The sequence below is a fragment of the Typopeltis vanoorti genome, chromosome 20 (assembly GCF_054136105.1).
Source record: "Typopeltis vanoorti isolate ZY-2024b chromosome 20, IOZ_Tvanoo_1.0, whole genome shotgun sequence".
In the NCBI taxonomy this organism is placed as follows: Eukaryota; Metazoa; Arthropoda; class Arachnida; order Uropygi; family Thelyphonidae; genus Typopeltis; species Typopeltis vanoorti.
The window spans coordinates 9,650,797-9,672,833 of NC_143568.1; the positions used below are offsets into that span (position 1 = coordinate 9,650,797).

The following is a 22,037-nucleotide window of genomic DNA, read 5'->3' on the forward strand; positions in this document are numbered from 1 at the left end:
TAAAATGTGGCAAAAGCAAATTTATTTTTCTCAAGCGTGTTTCCGACTAAGTCCAGGCACAGGAAGACTACCTGTGCCTGGACTTATTGACTCATATATGCGTTTGTTTCGCTGTTTCCTTTTGAAAGATGCTTATTTCCCCCCCCCCCCCATCACACGAGCACACCATTTCACTTACACAGTATATAAAGCGGCTGAAAAACGATGTGAAATGTTTGAGATGAAAATTATATAACAGTATCGTAATATTTTTGCTAAAATAAATAGTTCAGTGTTTTTATTTTTTTATTGTTAATTTAGCGGTCGAGGGGAATGCCTAACTTACCCTGAAATTTTCACAATTTCATGTGGCCATTAAGATTAGGCTATTCAACTCTTAAAGCAACATCAGCTAAGAATTACAAAACAAAGCGAAATCATTTATTTTTTATTTTTTTGCTGTTAACTCTAATGGACTGGTTTATCATTTTGGATATTTATCATTCTTCCAATTTCAGGATTTCTGAATGGAAGAGCGATATCCATCATGCAGCAAGTCTAACAGAAAATTTTGCTTCACGAATAAGAGACAGTATAGGGTCTTTTATTGATTCCACTAGGGCTGCAGCTGAAGATTCCTACCACCGACTGAGGGATCGGGTGGACATTGCTCTAGGTGATGATTGGGAACGGGAAAGCGAAGAGATACCAGAAAGCAACGGCGAAAAAGAGGGATTCAACCCATCGGTTGTTATAGTGGACACTCCAGCTCAAAGAAAACCGGAAGTTGATTCCTGGGATCCATTCAACATCAACAGTCCCGAAATTGGCAGTTTCTTTTTCAGATTTGGTGGAGCTAAACCTTGGTGGAAGGGGTATGTATGAAGTTTTGTTGTATCCGAATTATTAGTTATGTTTTGTGATAACTGAAATATATCATAACAAATTCAGATTTTATGTATTATTTGTTTATAGGCATTTATCGATGTTTATTTTTAAATGGAAGTTTGTAAGTAAACACCACTTCAGTTTTCTAGATTCCCCATTAAGTTATTTCTGCCTGTCAACGATAAACCACGTGATATAGCAGGATGTTAAATATAGTGATTCATTCGAAATATTTAGACTGCGTTACTTCCACAGAAGTGGAACGTGGTTTATAATTGTTTCCAGCAAGCTGCTACATCGATCATCCTAGTGTATGTACTAGATCAAGGTTTCCCAAATGGTGTTCCGTGGAAGGTGAATAAGTGTTCAGCGAGAAGTTCTGGAATTTGTCATTTTAGTTTTCTAAGCATTTTTCATGAATAAATATTTTATAGTGGAAATATTCTGAGGAGAATAATATTCGTGAAGATGTCGAAAAGCTCAGACCCAGAACGCCTAATAACATCTGTGTAGCGAATGTTAGTGACCAAGCCATGTGTTTTTAAACGTGGAAGTATTCATGAATCATCGTTAATTTTCACGCATCGAAATCTTTCAACATTTGGGAAAGGGAATACCGCTGTTTATGACCGATCATAAAAATTGCCCGCAAGCTGATTACAACAATGGGCGGCGTATTCTCTGTTCTCAAAACTGAACGAAATAACATCTGTTACAAATGTTGTTAGTGACCAATGAGCAAGGAAGTATAAAGAAAATTTTTCCACTAAAATTGAAGATCAAGGTAGTCTGTATCTGTTTCTCAAATCTAGTAATACTGAATACTTTATTTGCAAGTTCGTATTGTAGGGTGAACGTGCTTGTTTCGTAAGCGTAGTGCCGTGATTTTTTAAAAGTAAAAGGCCTACAGATTTTAATATGAATAAGAGACAATGGACTTTGTTTAATTTTGGTGTTAAGAAATCTCTTATTGAAGGTTTTGTGACGCAACAGATAGCGAGTCATCCACCACCAGCCTACAAAGCGATCTCCAGGATTTACAAGGGGAGGGGAAAACTACCAGCACATAAGAGAAAAAGTCTGCATTCACTCATAAGTACTTATAATATTATAAATTTTTGGTGTTCAGAATGGGATATGTCAATGAACATCAGCACAAATTAATTTAATGGTGTTGGCCTGGGAAACTACAATATGCTACAAGATTTCATTAGTCCAGTGATTGATAACTGATTTAAATGTAATTTTATATTTGTCAACATGCCACACTGTACACATAAGTGTACTAATGCTGTTTATTATTATGCCATAATTATTAATTTTGTAATTGTAATATTGCAATTAATGCAATAATTATTAATTAATGTATTAATTAATACATTACAAAATAACCAAGGTGTTCCGTTAAAATTTCAGGATTTGTGAAGTGTTCCGTCGTAGGTTTGGGAAACGCTGGTTTAGATGATCAATACTAGATCATGAAAGATCAAATGTTTGACGTTGTCACAGTTTAAGTGACATAAGGGAGAGGAGAGTACTGCTAACGATTGCATTTTTTTTCTTTGTCTCAAAGATTCTCAGCCAAGGCTTCCTATAGTCATATGGCAAAATAAGGCTTGCTGAACTCCATTGTCTTCTTTAATTCATTCTTTCCCCAACCTTCTTTCATATGTGCCCCATTTTTTAATATTAGATTTTGTAGCGTCTCCCTATCGTTTCCCCCACCCTCCTGACAGAACCCATAAAAGTTAGAAAAACAAACAAACAAAAAAAAGGAATTAATTAAAAATGTTAAATAGTCATACAAATTGAAATATATCATCAAATCTTTCGAAAATTGTATAGATCTGGCTTCACTCCACAGACCGTTGAATCGTATCGCCCTTTCGAAAACATTCGCGATTTCATCAGGGAAAGTCGCAAATGTTCTGCGAGTATAAAAATATCATTTTCCGCTCATCTTGGGACAGATGCCAAAAGGAGGAAAAATCTCTGCACTTGAGGTTAAATATATAGAGCAGGGGAGTGGGAGAAATAGAGAAAGGCGAAAATAATGTTAGTTAAATATGGGTGGTAAAGAATTCGCCATGCTTAGCCAACATATACCGTTTACAAAGCTCGGGCAACGTAGACCCCCCTGTCCAAAAAGAAACCGAACTTTTCGAAAATAGAAACTAGTGGCAACACCTGTTGTATCTTTTTGTTGTCGAAAGCGGCAACCTTCATTAGTGTTGTGTCAACTGGTTATGACATTTGTTTCATTAGAAGCAGAGTTATAGTGCCAAGAGTGATAGCGTGTTTTGACTAAGGGTCGAAAAATGAGTTTCAAACAGAGCTGCGATTGACTTTTGTGTTAAACTTGGTTTTACCGAAACGCATCCAATGCTTCAAAAAGCATACGGTGATGAATGCTTATCCCGTACTCAAGTTTACGAGTGGTTTAAGCGATTTCAAAGTGGTTACAAGACTCTTGAGGACGACGAAAAGGCCGTCCAAAAACTGGACTGAGCGAAGTTAACATCCAAAAAGTCCGTGATTTCATCAAACCCGAAATCGTCCGTGAGATTGATTGATGAATTAGGGATTCCAAAATCAACTGTACACAGCATTTTGACCGAGAGTTTGGGCCTTCGTAAATTGAATTCGCGATTTGTTCCCCACAAGTTGACCGACGACCAAAAAATGTATCGAATTGAACACTGCAAGGATCTCATTAAAACCGCTCGTAAGGACTCAAACTTCCTTGAAACGATCGTTACTGGTGACGATCGTTTCAAGAAATGTGATGTTTTGAGTATGAGCCCGAAACAAAGCGCAGAGTGCTGAGTGGAGACCACCAGAACAGGGGCATCCGAAAAAAAAGTCGCATGGAGAAGTCAAAAGTAAAGACAATGCTGATTTGTTTCTACGATTCCAAGGGCATTATCCACAAGAATCGTTCCGCCTGGCAAAATGGTCAGTGGTGAGTTTGATCTCGAAGTTTTGAAGCGATTGATAGCGAGAATTCGTCGCGTACGGCATGAATATCGTGACGACCGACCGTTCGTCAAAACACGCTGCACTTTTGGCACTATAACTTAGCTTCTAATGAAACAAATGTCATAAGCAGTTGACACAACACTAATGAAGGTTGCCGCTTTCGACCACAAAAAGATACAACAGGTGACGCCACTAGTTCTTCTATTTTCTAAAAGTTCGGTTTCTTTTTGGACAGAGAGTGTATTATAAATAAACTTTTGCATAACTGCGGCATCTTCACAAACGATACTTGGACATAAACCAAAGCACAATTTTTTGCTTTGGTTTACAAACAGAATTTTGTCGAACTGTATATAAACTAATAGTAGTATAAATTTGCACTGCTTGTGAAGGACCTTTTGAGCGAAGTAAAATAAATTACTCCATTGAGGCAACAACAATGACACTTTCTTGACTAGAAAAACTACTTGGATAAATTTGTTTTGTATTTAATTGGCCAAATGTTTCGTAGACTGTAGAGTTTCTCTAGCGTATTTGGAGAAGTTCACTGGAAGAAGTTACTGAGTAATAGGCAAACTCCCTTTTAACTAAATCAGGTGCCTGCAATGTTAAGAGTAGCCAAAGTTTTAGTGCTTTCAGCTAAAAAGTATTCTATTTGCCATGGCAGTACTAGATGAGAACTCCTAAAACGCTTCATAATTTTTTAAGCCTTTGTAATAGTGAATCACTAGAATTAATGTTTCTCTTAGCGGGGAAGGAATAATAATAAATCAACCATTTACGAATTGTTTCTTCTATTGTAATAGTAATGGTGTTCTTTTTGCAGTTTTTCTTAATGTTTTCGTATGCATAGTCCCATGACAAACTTCTGAAAATTAAATTTAACATACAGAGATTTATCAAAGTAAATGAAAAGGTAGTTACTGGAACTATATGAACAGTGAATGTTAATATCCAGTAAATAATACAACAAAAAGCAGAGGTGTGCTTCCTCTTCTCTGTTAGCCTTACCAACACCGACTTAAAGTAAACGGGGATGTTGATCTGCATCCTTGGAATGTTTAAGTCAGCATTTCGAATCTTTGGATAAAAGATTGCATTCTAGATATTTGACGACTCTACTTGCAAAGTGTTTCAGCTTTTTCCCTGCTGAACACAATCTTCTTGTAGACTGATGACCCTCCCATTCCGATGTTTCCAGCAATATAATTGTATCAAGGAAAATCTAAATTCTCATTAGCTAGAGAAACTCCCTACAGTCGATGAAACATTTGGCTAATTAAATACAAAATAATTTTTCCGAGTAGTTATGCTGTTAAAGGTATCATTATTGTTTCCTACTAAAACCATTTAGTAAGAAAATGGTTTTAAATAATTTAATATTTTATATGCGTGCTAATTTTGTACACTGATAATAGGATGTGGAGGCATTCAGGTACAATTTGTATATCATCTAGTAAGTTAAGTCAATGCATTGTTGCTAGGTAGGCAGCTTTTAAGTTGTAAAGAACAGTATCAAACGCTTTATTTGTTTGCTATATAAAGCTTCTTTTTCACAGCTCTATTCTCGTTTCCCCTTTCTTTGAACACAGTCATTGCGTATCCTGTAGCCACTGATGGTACAGAACGTTCCAGAACACTAGCATCGCGATCAAGGGCAAAGGAAGTTAATTATACTAGAGGCTTGGGCTAGAACTGTACGCTTGCCCCAGTAAATACGTGCGATGGAATACAAAACAGAACTAGAGGAACTACGGACATGGACGCATGTAAACCTGTGAAACTTATTTATACCTGTCATATGGTTCGCGTGTTTTTTTTTTTCCTTTCTTTTTTCATTCCAGTCAATACAATTCGGCATTGGATCCGTATTAAAGAGGGATAGTATGATTAATATCAAATAGTAGCGGGAGGGACACATTTCCATGAGCCAGTCTTCAATTTTGAGCTAATATGTTCTGAGATGTTGACTCCTAAGTTTCCATGTTTTTTCCTGCCTCGATTATTAACTGATTAATCTCATAATATGCACTGCATTTTCCTCCAGAAGTTTAACTTCACCTAAAGTTAAACTGACCCTTATTAAAAAAATCGTCAAATTTCGTATAACAGACTTACTTTATTAAGAAAAACCTTCTGTTTATACATCAGTTTAATCTTCCGCGTCCGAGATGTTAATATGTAAATTTGGAACAGGCGGACGTAACTTACCGTCTTTAACAATTTTAACTTGACATCGTATTCTCGGTTTGAAAAAGGGTGTACATAGAATATCTGTTTCTCGTTGTCGAAGGATAAAACTAAATGTCACATAAAAAAGTTATCTAACAGGAAACCGCAAGGTAAAGATAACTACACTTCACTTCTCGGCTGCAAGTAATCCTAGTAGAACAAAACTACTCGTGCTGTTGAGAGTCCGCACGCCTTTAATTTCTGCGCAAGTTTCTTTCAGTGCAAATGCTCTGAATGAAAGTTGCGCCAAAATACAAATTTTTATACTATTTTTTTTTTCTTTTTCTTCTAAGGAAGCTGTAATAGTAAGATCCTGTAGAATGCTTGAAAGTAACGTTGTATACTGAGTAACATTTTGTCATCTGGACTGACTTCATTTCGTGGTTTTTATATATATAATATTATCGCAGTATCTCACCAAGAACAACTATACCATGATTGCAGGATATGCAAGATAATGAAGAACCGCAGATGTTACAGCTTAAGTCTTTATTGTATAATGATACTTGTGGAGTATTGATAACTACAGAATAACACGTATTATTATTATTATTATTATTATTATTATTATTACATATCACCTCCAGGGAGTCCAAAGACTCATCGAGGGAGGCCACCTACTCTACAGCTCTCCGTCTCCACCACTCCACCAGCCTTCGCCACCTACGCCGACCACCACCACCACTAGTATTTTCACAAACAAACATCCATGCCCACGGCGGGTTCGAATCCCGCCGTGGGCATGGATGTTGAAGTGGTGAAGACTGTATAATGTTTAATTCTTATTATCTATGCTTAATTCTTTCCAGGGGCGGCTCGTGCATAGGCACTGCAGAACTGCAGCACCCCAATTTTTCTCGATATATAAATATATTTATTAATTTATTTGTATTTACTTGTAACATTTAATTTTATCATCAACAATCCTATACAATTCTCTTATTTTGTATAAAAAAATAATAAAAATCCATCTTGTAACACTTAGGAGGGCGCTAGCAGCACTGTGTTTACCACAGCGTCCTATTGCTACGCGCGCAAGCATATGCACGTCATAGTGAGAGGCGAGCTATTAGCGTAATGCGGCACTGCCGTCACGCAGTTTCACTGTTGTTTATATGCAGTTTGCGCCAGTAGTAGAGTGTTCGTAGTGCTGATCGTGTTTACTCCGTCTCTTTAAATATTTGGACAATTGTAAATCCATTCCTTTAATTACAATTAAAGGAATGGATTTTATTTTTAAGTAATTTTGAATTATACCGAACTGTATACTTTTATCGATAATAAACGATATTTTTTCATGTTTAATTTTTACCATAATTTTGATATTTTATCCAAACACGTATTCACTGTACTTACAGTGTGTATATATATATTTCGAAAGTTTGCAGCACCCCCACGATTTCATGCCACGAGCTGCCACTGATTCTTTCTCAACTGTTATTCATGTTTTGATATTATTTTACATTAAGTTCTATATTTCTTCACGATGTTTTGCTTTTAAGTTTTTATTTTCTTTCCTTCCTTCCTGATGAATGTAATTGAATTTGACTACCTTCATCAGGAACGGAAGCATAGGAAAAATATTTTTTCCTAAATTACGTGGACTCCTTTGCGATGCAAAACCGACGAAACATGTTTCTTTGTTTTTAGATATAAATTGCAGATCTGGCCGACCACTGAATATTGTTCTGCCGTTTGAGTGAGGTACCCTAAAGAGTTTTCCAGAAGAGACTAGCTAGGTTGATTAATGACTGGTATTTTGTCAACTCTTTATCATGTGTGTAAGGAGATGTGGTTTGTATTATGGGAGATACTAAGACAAGTGATGAGAGCTTGGTCCAGCTTTACTACGAGTTGCCTTAGTCCTGAAGATATTTCAGGTGCAAACTTTGTTTGCTTACACTTGGATAAAGGATTAAACTAAATTTATTATAGTCTAACCAAGTGGAAAATAAACTTCCAACACAGAGCTTGTTTCTTGTGTACAGTATTTTCTACAGCAATTTCTAGCTTCTGTACGTCTTAGCAAATCAATAAATATCAACGAGCTTCTTTAGCCCTTCTGCCTCTCTACACGCTGTTGTACTGTAAGTTGACAATCTCGTACGGCATTATCATAAAGTCGGGCTTCTTCTATTTCCAGAATTTCTTTCAACCCTAGGACTGGTTCATTCTTCATCTACTTCATATCCTCTTTCACCCTCTGTTCAACATTTCAAGATCAGTTAACATGTATTTCTAATATTTGGTTATTTCGGGGTTCATCCATCCTGATATTAGTGTTGTTTGAATTTCATCACTTTTTGCTTTTTTTTTTTTTGGGTTTCACTATTAATTGGTTAGCTCAGTCTAGATTAGCTTGCATTGTTTTTAAACAAGTATCAAATGCTATTAATTTTTCTTTCTTTAACATTTCATTAATTTGAAGTTTTACAGAAACTTTTTCTTTTACACAGCATTTTTCTCTTTATCCTCTTTTATTTTATTTATTTCGTCCCCCCCCCCCCCCCCAGATTAGCACTAGTGAATGCATACCTTCCACCAACTTAACAACTTGAAAAAGATCGTGGTCATTCTTAAATGTTCTATTCCGAAGTGGGGGTGGGGGGGGGGTATTAAGATACACCCTCGCTCTGCTGTGAAGTGAGAAGAATCCAACTATTGGTTTTTATCTGATTTCAGTATAAGAGTATTATATGTAATTAGAAGTTGTGCGCGTGTGTACAGTTTTTTGCGCCATACTATATATAGTTGTATAACTTAACGTTACATTTCATAACTTTCAAGTGAACTTAATTTATTGAAAAAAATGTTTTGTAAAACTGAAATTTTAACTTAAATTTAATGCAAAACTATACTTTATCGTTTTTTTAATTTTTATTTATTTATTATTATTATTTTTTTAACGACGTGGGAGAATTTGAATCTCCTCGGTACTTCTGGGGGAACATCGAATTGTTTGAATTCTCCGCAGTTTTCATCCCACAAAACAATATTTTAATAAGACGGTGCTGCAGTTGAACGCATGGGCCTCGTGGCCATTTAATCATGCGCTAACAAATCGTGTATTTCTCAGATAAACCAGCATAAGAAGTGTACATAGTTGACAGACTATGCAGATAGGATTAACTGACCTAGGTATCAGAGCATTCGTTAGGTTTCTAGCCAAGAAGCCAAGTAACTTAGTTGTGACAGGTCATTGAGCCTAATACACAAGAAATGAAAATAATGATGAGTATGTAGATTTTACGATCATAAAACGAATGTGACAAATGAATAATGACACTGGATTTAATAGATCGTGATAATATACATAGTTAAACCGACTAGTTTCGCCACATATGCTAATGGCTTCTTCTGGGTTAGGGAAAAAAAATACAATAAGCGGTAAACACAAACCATTACATAAGTAAAACCGAACATCAGGGGCGCACTGGCCATATGTGCGATGCACACGGGCGCCAGGATAGTAAAGGCGCCAAAGAGGAGGAACTACTTAAAAAAAAAAGTTTTTTTAAAGTGATTTTTATTGGAGGGGGGAGATAGGGGCGCCAACTAAAGTTTTGCACACAGGCGCCGGACACCACTAGCGCGCCCCTGCCGAACATGTAGGAAATGTTACACAAAGGTTTAAAACACACACAAACGCGTGGAATTTGACACGGTCAGTCATTGTTCAGTAGGTATGCATGGTGACAGAAAAGTTAGTCCGACGTGTGTGAAAAGACGTTCTCTGGTTTCTGTACTTTGGGAGTGGATAGCCATCGTAAACTCTTTGATCTAGTGGGCACTGATGCTGCCTTCTATGTAAGGCATGGAGCTCTTGTCCCATTCAGTGTTGTGATGAGTGTGGAAGAAATAGAAAGATGGTGGTGGTAGTGGCCAGTAGATGGCGCTGATGTTGATGATTGGTGGTAGAGGTTCGGTGTAGTGGTGGAGACGGAGAGTTGTACAATAGGTGTCTTCCAGCGATGAGTGTTCGGACTCCTTGGAGGCGTCACGAATAATAATAATAATAGGCCTAAGTTGCCTTCTCTGTTATTTATTCTCGTCTCCAATATGCTCTTTTTGACTAATTTCCAAACTTTTAGATTTGTCCTATGTAAGCAAGGTCACAAGAACATGGAATATTGTAAACTACAATATGTTTGTGAAAGGATTGTGGTCCTTAGGTGAATGTAACAGGTAGGGGCGTGCCAGTAATGTCCGGCTCTGTGTGCAAAACTTTAGTTGGCGCCCCTATACCCTTCCTCCAAATAAAAAAAAATCACTTTATAAAAACGTATCAGTGACTAAAAATGAAATACGAAATATATTAATTATAAGTTTATTGAGCAAAAAGCAGAAATTATAAAATATGTATAAAAAACAATAAACATACAAGAAGGGTACAAAAACAACAAAAATAATTTGGCAAAAAATAAAGTAATTTATGTTTTTTGGCGAGAAAATCATTTGCGAATTGCACCTTATATAGTTTTATAAGGTGCAATTAACAGATAAACTAACAGTTTTATAAAAACAAAAATATTAAATATTTTTTTGGTACAAAATTAAACTATTTTATTTGGCAAGAAAATCACTTTGTCATTTGTACTTTGTATAGGTATAAATAAGAAACAGATAAACTTACAAGTATATAAAATAGGAACATATTAAACATCACTGGGTAAAGAAATAGGTAAATAAATATTTAAACAAAAGAAAAATCACTTAATGAAAACTAGAAAAGGTCAATTCACTAATGAAAATTCTCGAATAATACCATATATATCAAGTTTATCCAAAATATCTGACTCGATTGATATAATAGCAAGATTTGAAAGTCTGTCTTGTACCATTGTGTAGCGCAAGTATTTTTTAATAATTTTAAGTTTAGAAAAGGACTGTTTCGCAGATGCAACAGATACCGGTAATGACAAAAGAATCCGAAGAGCAATTGTAAAGTTTGGATAAACTGTGATTAAGTCGTTTGAAAAAAATATACTGAATTATCTGATATATATATCGTTTTTTAAATTAGAAATAAATGGTTGACAGTGTAAAATATCTTCGCATAAATCATCTACCCCCAATGTCTGAATGATTCTCATGTGTTAATTTTTGTCGTTACATTTTACAACAAGATAATAAATATTCTTTATTTTGTGAAGTACTTAACAAATACAAAAACTGAAATGAATTCATATGTTCTTTTAATAAAGTAAATCTTTCCTGCAAAGATTCTAATGTTTGATCTAAAGGGTGTCCCAAAATTCACGCAAGATTTAAATTTAGCGCCATTTGTGCGGTAAAATATTGCCAACAAGAAAAAAAAAGACAACGTGACAGCTGACAGTTCAGGGTTATTAAAAATGGAGCGCTACGCGAAAGAATAACGCATTTTCATTGTTGAGCAATATTTAAAAAATAATGAAGGTTTGGCAGCTACAGTTCGCAATTTTCGTACAAAAGATGGTCGGAATAGTGATTTAACTTCATCATCTGTTGAAAAGATCAATTAAAAAATTCAAGGAAACTGGATCAATTAGTGATCTTATACACTCTGGCCGTCCTTCAACAGAAAACATCGAAGCAGTTCGTGAGAGTGTTGCTGAGAGTCCAGGAACATCAATTCGGCACCGTGGTCTTGACTTGGGCATTTCGAGAAGCTCTCTACAGCGTATTCTCACGAAAGATTTGCATCTTTATGCTTACAAAGTTCAACTGACTCAAGAACTGAAGCCTACTGACCACACACAGCGAAGAGAATTTGTTGAATGGATTATGGAACAACAACAAGTGGATGCTTATTTTTCGAACAAAATCATCTTCAGCGATGAGGCTCATTTTCATCTTGATGGCTTCGTTAATCGACAAAATTGTCGCATTTGGGGTTCAGAAAATCCACGAGTGATTGTTGAGAAACAAATGCATCCACAACGTGTCATTGTTTGGTGCGGATTTTGGGCTGGAGGCATCATCGGTCCATTCTTCTTCGAAAATGCGGCTGGTAAGGCAATAACAGTTAATGGTGCTCGCTATCGCGACATGATAATCCAGTTTTTTGTGCCTAAATTGCAAGATATGGATGTGGACGACATGTGGTCTCAACAAGACGGTGCCACATGTCATACAGCCCGAGAAAAAATTCAATTACTGCACGAGTCATTTCCTGGTCGTGTAATTTCCCGTTTTGGTGATCAGAATTGGCAGCCCACATCATGTGACTTAATGCCGTTGGACTTTTTTCTTAGGGTTTTTTTGAAGTCTAAGGTTTATGCCAACAAGCCCACGACCACCCACGCCTTGAAGGAGGAAATTGAGCGCTGTATCAACGAAATTCAGCCACATTTATGCAAAACGGTCATGGAAAATTTCGACAAAAGAGTGCGTATGCGCCAGCAAAGCCGTGGAGGCCATTTACCTGATATGCTATTCCATGCATAACTATACTGTATACTTTATGAATCAATAAGAAATTACAATTTTTAATTAAAAATCTGTGTTTTCTATCAAAATTACTTCTTGCATGAATTTTGGGACACCCTGTATAATAACCTACGGGAAAAAATATAATTCGTCCCTCAAATTTCTTTTTTGAACCTTGATTTTCCTATAAAAGAATTAAGGTCTCAGGGCCTAGTTAAAGGAAAACCATGAAGCTGAAAGACAATAAAACTTATTCAGAATATAAATTTTATTATTCTATTTCTTAAAGAATTGAGCTAACGTAGTTTCTTGGGCATTTTGTTTCTTTTTTTCATACAACTGACGGTATGGCCCTATTGCCTCCTCTACTCTTCTGCAAATTTTACTGCTTCTCTCTACATCAGGATCAGCCTCTAAGCATTGCTGCTTAAAAACTTCAATTGTACGAAAAATATTTTCAAATTGTTTCTGTGAAATCTCTTTTGACTGACTAAAAAAAAAAAAAATCAGCTAACGCCTTTTCATTCCCATATACGGGGAGTAGGCGAGGCCATTTAGCCCTATCTAACTTTTGGAGACTGAGTAGGCAGTTCAATCTCCACTGGTACCAATCAGAGAGATAGATGGCCCAAGGCTATCACTAATTAAGCAGTACACAGTGAAGAGAGATGGCTGAAATGTGCCGCCATCTCGTGGTCCCTAACTCTAACACAATATATTTTAATGTCTGAAATAATGTGGGTTCTACGGTCGATTTTCTTGACTTTACGGGATGAAAAACCCGAGTTTCCGGGAGGAAAAACCCGCTTGCCCATGCCAGAGATCGACTAACTCGGGAACCAGTCGAAAAAAGGTTTAGAAAAATTTCCTCTAGTCGCCGACTAGACTCGAAACAAAGTCTTCCTTCGTGCAGCCAAGCGCCGTGGTGTGCAAACACCACATCCACTGAGCTACACAGACTCTTTGAGTGACTATCGGTGGTTAAATTTTTTTCATATTCTTCGGGATCTTCTCGCTGTGCATCTAAATTTAGCAGGTCGAAATCACTCAATTATTCAGAATGAGATTTAATTAACTCTTGGACCTTATTTATCATTAAAGGGGAGAAAGAAATGAAGGATGTACGAATTGGTCGCCAACACGCGAAATCACGTGCTTTATAGATAAAATTTCCCAACTGTTAGACAAGCGAAATAGTTCCCACTTTAAAACCAGCAATGATCATAAAAGAGAAGTTAATTTTTCAACGTGTAATACATAAACAACTCATCCCAGAAGACTGATTGATTACCCTATTATCGGAATGGATTCTGTAATCAAATTGTGTTGTCTTTTTGCATCGCCTTAGTGGTCTACCACTACAAAATATAGATTACCTCCTCACCTGAAATCTGGCATCTTCACTATCCTGCTGCCTGTGTGTGTTCGCACATATTGCCAGCGCTCCCCTGGTAACAGAACTGGTATAGTTCTGGGCTGGAAAGCCACTCTTATGTCCTGAGATTTCAGGAGATTAGTGATCTTGAGAGAAAGTTTATCAATATAAAGGATGGAAATCGAGGCTCTGTAGCGAATGTCAGGAATTTGTTGCAGAGTAGGAGTAGATAATAGTATTCTTTGTACTCATTCATTACATAGGCAAAGTGGATATTAGATTCAACATTATTTCAAAGTCTAATGTTTGTAGAAACTATGGAAGTTTCGTGAAATTGACCTGAGAGCTTACGAGAATACGATCTTTGGCATAGGAGTTGCCTTAGTTTGCACTACTTAAAAGACATAAGCGCTGCCCAAGCATCCATATATTTGTCTTTTATTAGTGCAGTTTTTTTAAGGTTTTACTGACCTGACAGCTGTTGCACACTAATTGATTCTTTTCAGAGACCAGGCAGGAACAAACCTTCAAAATGGCTCAAGTTCCAAAAACTTGGAACAGGTAACCTTTAAAAAGGCCATCGTCTAGTATCTGCCAACTTTTTCCAAAGGGGATCATTGTACCAAGTAACTGACAACTAATTGGTGCCTAAAAGGATGACTGTCTGGAATCTGTCAAACTCCAACTGACAACCAAGCCGAACCTCAGCCAAGCACAACCAGAAGCAAGTCCGCCACTGCTCCAGGCCTTCACTCGGTGAAGTGGCAGACAAGCCACCAGAGCACATGGGCTTACTGTTATTTTCAGAGAGCAGGCAGAAAGCTTAAGAGAGTAAAAACTTTCATTCAGAGAAATGTATTTTTCGTAAGTGTACTCTCGGTCAGTGTGTAAAATAAAGAGTCATATACAGCTTCATTTCAACGATGTAAAATGTTTGTAGGCGGCGAATGTTTGTTTGTAGAAACTAATGAAAGTTTCGTAAAATTGACACTCCCTTAATATTGAATCAGAGTTTTGCTCGTAAGGTTTCTGAAGAGAACAAACCAATTTGAAACGGCACTAATAAAAACATGCACTAATAAAAGGCAAATAGATGGACCTTGGGCAGCGCTCATGTCTTTTAAGTAGTGCAAGCTTAGAGAACTCAGATTCAGAGGATCATATTCACCCAGTGCAAACAAGATGGATCTATTTCCACCTTTTTGTCTACCAAAAATCAACTTTTAGAGGACTCATATCCACAGTTCATCAGACCCAAATTCTCGAAAATATGACACCAAAAAATCCCTAGTATCTAGAATACAAGATTTGTACTACTGAAGAATCTCTTAAACAAGAACTGAAACTATCAAACAGCCCTACTAAATGGTTATAATCCAAGAATAACTGGAAAAAAAAAAAAGAAATTAACGATACTCCTATCCATCATTTCAGACAATCCACTGGACTCCTATACTATATATTAAAGGCATCTGAGTGGGTGGTAAAAATTATGAAAAAAATATAAATTCATCACTACCTATCAACCAAATTCATAACCTGCTACCTTTTCCTAAAGACAAACTCTCACCATTAATGCCAACTGGCATATACAAAGTATATGCCAGTTGGCATTAATGGTGAGAGTTTGTCTTTAGGAGTTTGAGAGTTTGTACAACAAAAAAAAAAAAAAAAAAAAAAAAGGAAATCTATTAATAAACATCTCATGAATATTGGGACCACATTTGGTTTATCAAGCCTCACAAATCTGGCTTAGCACACAACATGGGATTGGAAGCACTAGCGACAGGATCCAATGAAGAAAATGCCAAACTGTTACACAATCCATACATAAACATGAATGTTTATACAAAGAAAGTGCTGAAGCCCTACTTCATCAGCCTAGTCTCAGTTGTAATGCCTGCTTTGCTGTTCCTAAAGTGTCTGATATTGGTATCCTTAACTGCAGTACCCGTCAACAGGGTATAGCATAGAGGCAGCCTGCCTCACGGTGCTGTTCAGCCATATTGCGGTAGGTGCCATATTAGGGCAACAAGATATTTTACATCTGATGTAGATGCAATAGATTTATTTGAAGAATTAAAAATTCTCTCAAAAATAATACAAGAAAAAGTGTTCCTCAAATTTTATTTTATATATATATAAAACCAAAATCTTGTAGAAATTTATCCCAATGTAACCACTGCCCTAAGGATATTGTTAAATTCCTGTTAGCGTAGCAAGTGTGGTAAGAAGTTTTTCCAAGCTTGAACTATTTAAAAATTATTTGCGAACAGCAAGAACCCAAGAAAGATTGGTTGGTCTAGCAGCTATATCAATAGAGGTCGATATAGCTTATAAACAGTTTTATTGTGCGACATCCTCGTAGAGCAAGTATTTAATATTATTATGTAATCGTTTTGAATTAATGTTTCTCTTGTGATAAAAACAAAATAGCAATTGGAGATTTTCTTATATTTTTGTCTCATCAGGGTGTGATCTAATCTGGTGACAGCCCTGCTCAACTGTATTAAATAAATTTGTAATCTTTTTTTTTTTTTTTTTTTTTTTTTTTTTTTTTTTTTTTTTTAACTCATTTATTTCAGTTTTTGTTTTCAGCCCAATAGTTTTAACATATGAGCATGCAACTATATACATAGAGGGATTCCAATTTAACATATTCACTCTACTGTTTCTTTATTCATATTCTTTGTTGTTCACTATTCACACAGATGTTTTAGTATGCAAGACAAAATATTTTTATAATAAATATATTTTTACTGTGGTACATATGATTCTATAGTTAAAGCTATTTCTCAGACTTAGGGAACCCAACCATGAAAAAAATTTCCAGGATCTCCTAGAATTCTCTAAACTATCTCTCTGTATCTGCCTTCTGCTTCAGGGTAGGAACTTCGATTCCTCTTTCCTATTTTTCTTCTCTTCAAGTTGTAGTCTAGAGTGCTATTTAGCACAAGTGGGCAGCTTGGGCTTGTGGAAGCAAAAATTTATGTCAGTATCACCTGGAAGTATGGAAAAATAGTAGTACTACTCAAACAAAATATCAAACAATAAAGAAATAGTTACAGGGTGGCAGAAAATCTAAAGGCAGTCTATTACTATAAATGCAGACAGCTTTTTTTTTTTTTTTTTTTTTTTTTTTTTTTTTAATCCTTGTGAATGTGATACAGTGGCATAGTAGCTAGAGCTGTTGCTGTCTGGGGCGGTCCCTGAGTTTGTTTCCCTTCTCAATACACACCAAAAAATTACAAAAAGTCAAAACAACATATAGAGAAATAAATTAAAACACTATGCTTATTTTTGAAGTAAAATTTTAAATTCCAACATTCTAAAATGTTATTTTTCTTGCTTTTCTGTTAGCAAAATCATTGATGACATTGGTGAAGTCTAGTTCATAATAATATAGGTAATTCTTAATCTATTTTATTTAGAAAAACTCTTCTCACAACTAGCAACACTTGCAGCAATTGTGAGGAAAATTCACAGTAGTATTGCAATATCTGGAAATGAGTTCTCGAGACTGTATTTAGAATTAACTGCAAAAGTTCAAAAAGGTTCAAAGTGCCACCCAGGGTGGACTGCCCCCTTCTGCACCCCCCTAGCTACACCACTGGTCATGCAGTATTTAATGCAGTGGGAAGGGTGGAGGAGGAACTTTTGAGTATGTAGCCAGTATATGTCGAAGTTATTAGACCTTTGTGTTAATATGGCTGTAGGGTTTGATGATATATTATTGCATGTTCTAAGGAAATATTAGAGAGTTAACAGTTTTTGTGCATTTGTCTTGTTTAACATGAGTCTTAAGCTGAACCAAGTCTCAAAGGAGTGGAAAGGGCAAAATTGTTCCACTTTATAAGGGAGATGATAACACTAAGGCTTCAAAAGTCAGGAGTTGTGATTAAAGTGCTACAGAATTAGTGAGGACCAAGATTCAGAATTGGGTTGGCAACAGCTGTATTCTCTTCGGACAGCATGGGTTTGCTAAAGGACAATTGTAATAAATTTAGTTTAATCCTTTATCCAAGTGTGAGCAAACAAAGTTTGCACCTGAAAGCTGCCAAATGGTGTGCCACCTTTTTATTAAATTACTCTGGATTTAGAGAAAGATGTTGAAAGTTTATTTTTCACTTGGTTAGACTATAATAAATTTAGTTTCATCATTTATCCAAGTGTGAGAAAACAAAGTTTGTGCCTGAAAGTATCATCAGGACTGAGGTAAGGTGGTGCAACTCATTGCAAAGGTGGAGCAAGCTAACATCACTCCTATCTCAGTATCTCCCATAATGCCAAACACATCTCCTTATGGATATGTATAATGTTATGCATTAAGGGAAGGGCCACTACCCAGACTAGTTTCGACCTTTATTGAGATCTCTTCAGTGGGAGCCAGGCCCAAGTGGAGATACCAGGCAGAAGCATTAGCAAGGTCATCTTTACCTATAGGAGTTGCCAAATGGTGTGCCACCTTTTTATTAAATTACTCTGGATTTAGAGAAAGATGTTGAAAGTTTATTTTTCACTTGGTTAGACTATAAATTTAGTCTAAATTTAGAATAAATTTATAAATAAAGGTTAGATAATAAATTTAGTTTAATGCTTTATCCAAGTGTGAGAAAACAAAGTTTGCACCTGAAAGTATAGATAAAGATGACCTTGCTAATGCATCTGCCTGGTATCTCCACTTAGGCCTGGCTCCCACTGAAGAGACCTCAATAAAGGTTGAAACTAGTCTGGGTAGTGGCCCTTCCCTTAATGCATAACATTATACATATCTGCAAGGAGATGTGTTTTGCATTATGGGAGATACTGAGATAGGAGTGATGTTAGCTTGCTCTGCCTTTGCAATGAGTTGCCTGCTGTTGTACCACCTTACCCCAGTCCTAAAGATACTTTCAGGCGCAAACTTTGTTTGCTCACACTTGGATAAACTCGACCTAGTAACCTGCAGAGAAAAAAAAATGGCGGCTGCATTGTCATTCCATGATTTTAATTTGGATTTCAGTAGGTTCGTTAAGTGTGAGGTCTGTTATATGTATTCCTTCGATTACATAAATGATTTGTGGATGTTTAGTGCGGATGGAAGAAGGGTGTGTGCGAAATGTGACCTGAACGAGGAATTGATGAATGCGAATATGAAGTTGATGACAGAAAGTGCTAGTACCGATTGTGTCGTGAGTGCATGTTTGAAAGAGAATGGCGAGAAAGACAGGCGAAAAAATGTTAAAAAATCAGGAAAAAAGAAAAAGAGCGATTTGACAACCGTAACGGATGTTAAAAGGGACGAAAGTGAGGCGGAAAGAAACGAAATTGAGAGAACGAATGAAAGTAGAAATGGCGTGGTGCAGAAACCGCAAGTAAAAAAAATCGAAAGAATGAATGATAGCGAAAAAAGAATGACTGATGGCGAAAGTTGGACGCATGTTGGAACGAAAGTACTGAACCAAAGAAAGATGAATGACAGTAAAAGTGAGAAGAATGATAGCGAAAGTTGGACGCATGTTAGTCCGAAAGTACGGAAACAAAGAAAGATATGTGAGAGTGAAAGTGAGAAGAATGACAGTGAAAGTTGGACGTATGTTGGACCGAAAGTACGGAAACAAAGAAGGATGAATGAGAGGGAAAGTGAGAAGAGAGGGTCGAGAGTTAGAAAGTTAGAAAGATTTAATGATAGAGTGAATGTGTCGCGAGGTTCAGAAGGTGAATTGGATTGGATGAAGCAAGAAATGAAATGGATGCGGAATGAAATTAAGAGAATGCAGGTCAAAACTATTAAAATAAATCATGATGGCATGAAAGAGTTAACAAAAGATGAGCGAGTGGCGTTGTATGGCGACTCCATTATTAAAGGTGTGCTAGAGGATAAAATGCACAAGGTATGTTTTCCAGGCGGTAAAATGAGTAGAGTGATTGAGGCATTGAACATGAGGCGGGAACGAGCAAAAGAGTTAATTGTATTAATTGGAACAAATGATTTGAGAGAGAACAAAGAGCATGTCAAAATGAATGTCAGGAGACTGCTTGGAAAGATAAAGGAGAATAGTGTGACAGGAAGGATGGTCAGTGTGTTGCCTAGGTATGATTGTGGTGAAATGAGGCGGAGAGCAAGGATTATGAATGATATTCTGGCTGAAATGTGTGAGGAGATGGGAGTACAGTTTGTTAATGTGTGGAATGAGTTTGAGGGACGGAGTGAGCTGTATGGGAGCGATGGACTGCATTTGAGTGGTTATGGTGTTAGTCGCTTGGAGAGACTGCTGCTGGAAGGTAGAGAAGTGAATAGAGAGAATGAATCAGATCAAGAGGGGAGTGATGTGGAAGAGCAGGAGAGTAAGACAGGAGAGATTGAAGGAGTGGAAATGAATGTGGAAGTGAGTGGTATGAGTATAGATAATGAGAGAATGGGTGTGCAAGAGGAGCAGGGAAACGGGGAGGCTCAGGGTGGACAGGGATACACAGCGTGAGAAAGGTGGATGCTCCAAGAGGAGGTGAGAGAATGTGTAGGCAGGAAAGTAATGGGATGATCAGGGATCAAAAGGAAACAGATGGAATTGCAAAGGGTTCTAAAATGAAGAAGCAGAAAGGGAAATGGCCCCAGTCCAGCATGGAGAGATCACATCGAGTGAGTGGTATCAGTGGAACTAGCTGTAGATCCAGAAATGAGTTGTTGTGTTTGTATACCAATGCTAGAAGTATAAGAAACAAGGCGGATGAAATGGTTGCACTAATTGCGTCTGTGCACCCAGAGATTGTCGGAATAAGTGAGACATGGTTAGATGAGGATGACATCCTGACAGGAATAGAGATGGAAAGGTATGATGTGTTTCGTGAGGATAGAAGGGGTAAAAAGGGAGGGGGAGTGCTATTGATGATAGAGAAAGAGTTATGTCCATACAAGGTAGAGATGCAAGGGGGAAATGGGGCCAGTGGTTTTGAGGCAGTATGGTGTGAGATAGAGGTGAATAGAATCAAATACTTGGTGGGATGTTGTTATAGACCTGGTAATGTGGATGGTGGTGATAGTGAAATGTATAGTCAAATAAGCCAAGCAAATAAGAAAAGGGTGATCATTATGGGTGATTTTAATTATGGCAATATAGACTGGAATGAAGAGATAGCAACTGGAAGTAAAGAAAATGAGTTTCTTGAGTTTTTGAGGGATAACTACCTCAGACAGTATGTAACAGAGGGCACAAGAGGATTAAGGGTTTTGGATTTGGTCATCTCATCGGAGGATGTAATTATCAATGAGGTATCAAATCATCCACCAATTGGTGAAAGTGACCATGAGGTGATTACTTGGGTGGTTGCCAGCAGTGCAAGGACCCCTGTGAAAAAAGGGTATATGTGGAACTACAAGGGGGGTGATTATGAAGAGCTCAGGAGACAGCTTGCAGGTGTAGCATGGAATGAGGAGTTAGCTGGAAAAGAGATCAATGCAGCTTGGGGGATTTTCAAAAAATATTTAGTGGATGCAATGTCTAAATGTATACCACGGGTGAGAAGGTTAAATAAGTTAGGTGTGAGATGGATGAATAAAGAGATTAAGCATGCAATACAGAGAAAAAGGGCATTGTGGAGGCAGCATAAGAGAAGTGGAAGTAACCAATTTCATGAGTTCTACAAAGACCAGGCAAGGAGAGTGACTTGGTTGGTGAGAGTAGCTAAAGAGAGGTATGAACAGCAGTTAGCTAATGAAGCTAAAAAGAATCCTAGGGAGTTCTTTCGATATGTAGCCAGCAAAAGAAAGAATGATTATGGAAGGATGACATTGATTGGAGGAAATGGTATAAAGACAGCTGTTGCAGAATGTGTGGTGGAGATACTTAATGAGCAGTTCATAAAGATCTTTCAATCTTGTGAATGTGACTTCATGGAGAGATTAAGAGCAGTTGATGATGGGGAGGAGAGACTGACTGTAAGTGAGCAAGAGGTGTTTGGGGAGTTGAGTAAACTAGATGTAAATAAGGCTGTGGGACTTGATAATATATCACCGCGTATTCTGAAGGAATGTGCCAGAGAGTTGACACCTGCCTTGACATATTTTTTTAATACGAGTCTTGCACTTGGTCAAGTCCCTAAAGAGTGGAAGGAGGGCAAGATTGTGCCACTTCATAAAGGAGGTGATCGAACTCAAGCATCAAACTATAGGCCTATCTGTGTGTCGGGTGTTGTG

The 22,037-nt window shown here is 37.0% G+C and overlaps 1 protein-coding gene across 2 annotated transcripts in view; it reads left to right on the forward strand.

The window, feature by feature from the left end:
* The window catches only part of LOC150095222 (transforming growth factor-beta-induced protein ig-h3-like), a 163,698-nt gene that overhangs the window by 14,233 nt on the left and 127,428 nt on the right, over positions 1 to 22,037 (forward strand). Inside the window, exon 2 of one of the 2 annotated variants that reach the window (XM_090410806.1) lies at positions 498 to 854. In XM_090410806.1, coding sequence (XP_090266932.1) covers positions 498 to 854 — 357 coding nt within the window. The remainder of the gene's footprint in view (positions 1 to 497; positions 855 to 22,037) is intronic. The other variant, XM_090410807.1, reaches the window with a different exon arrangement.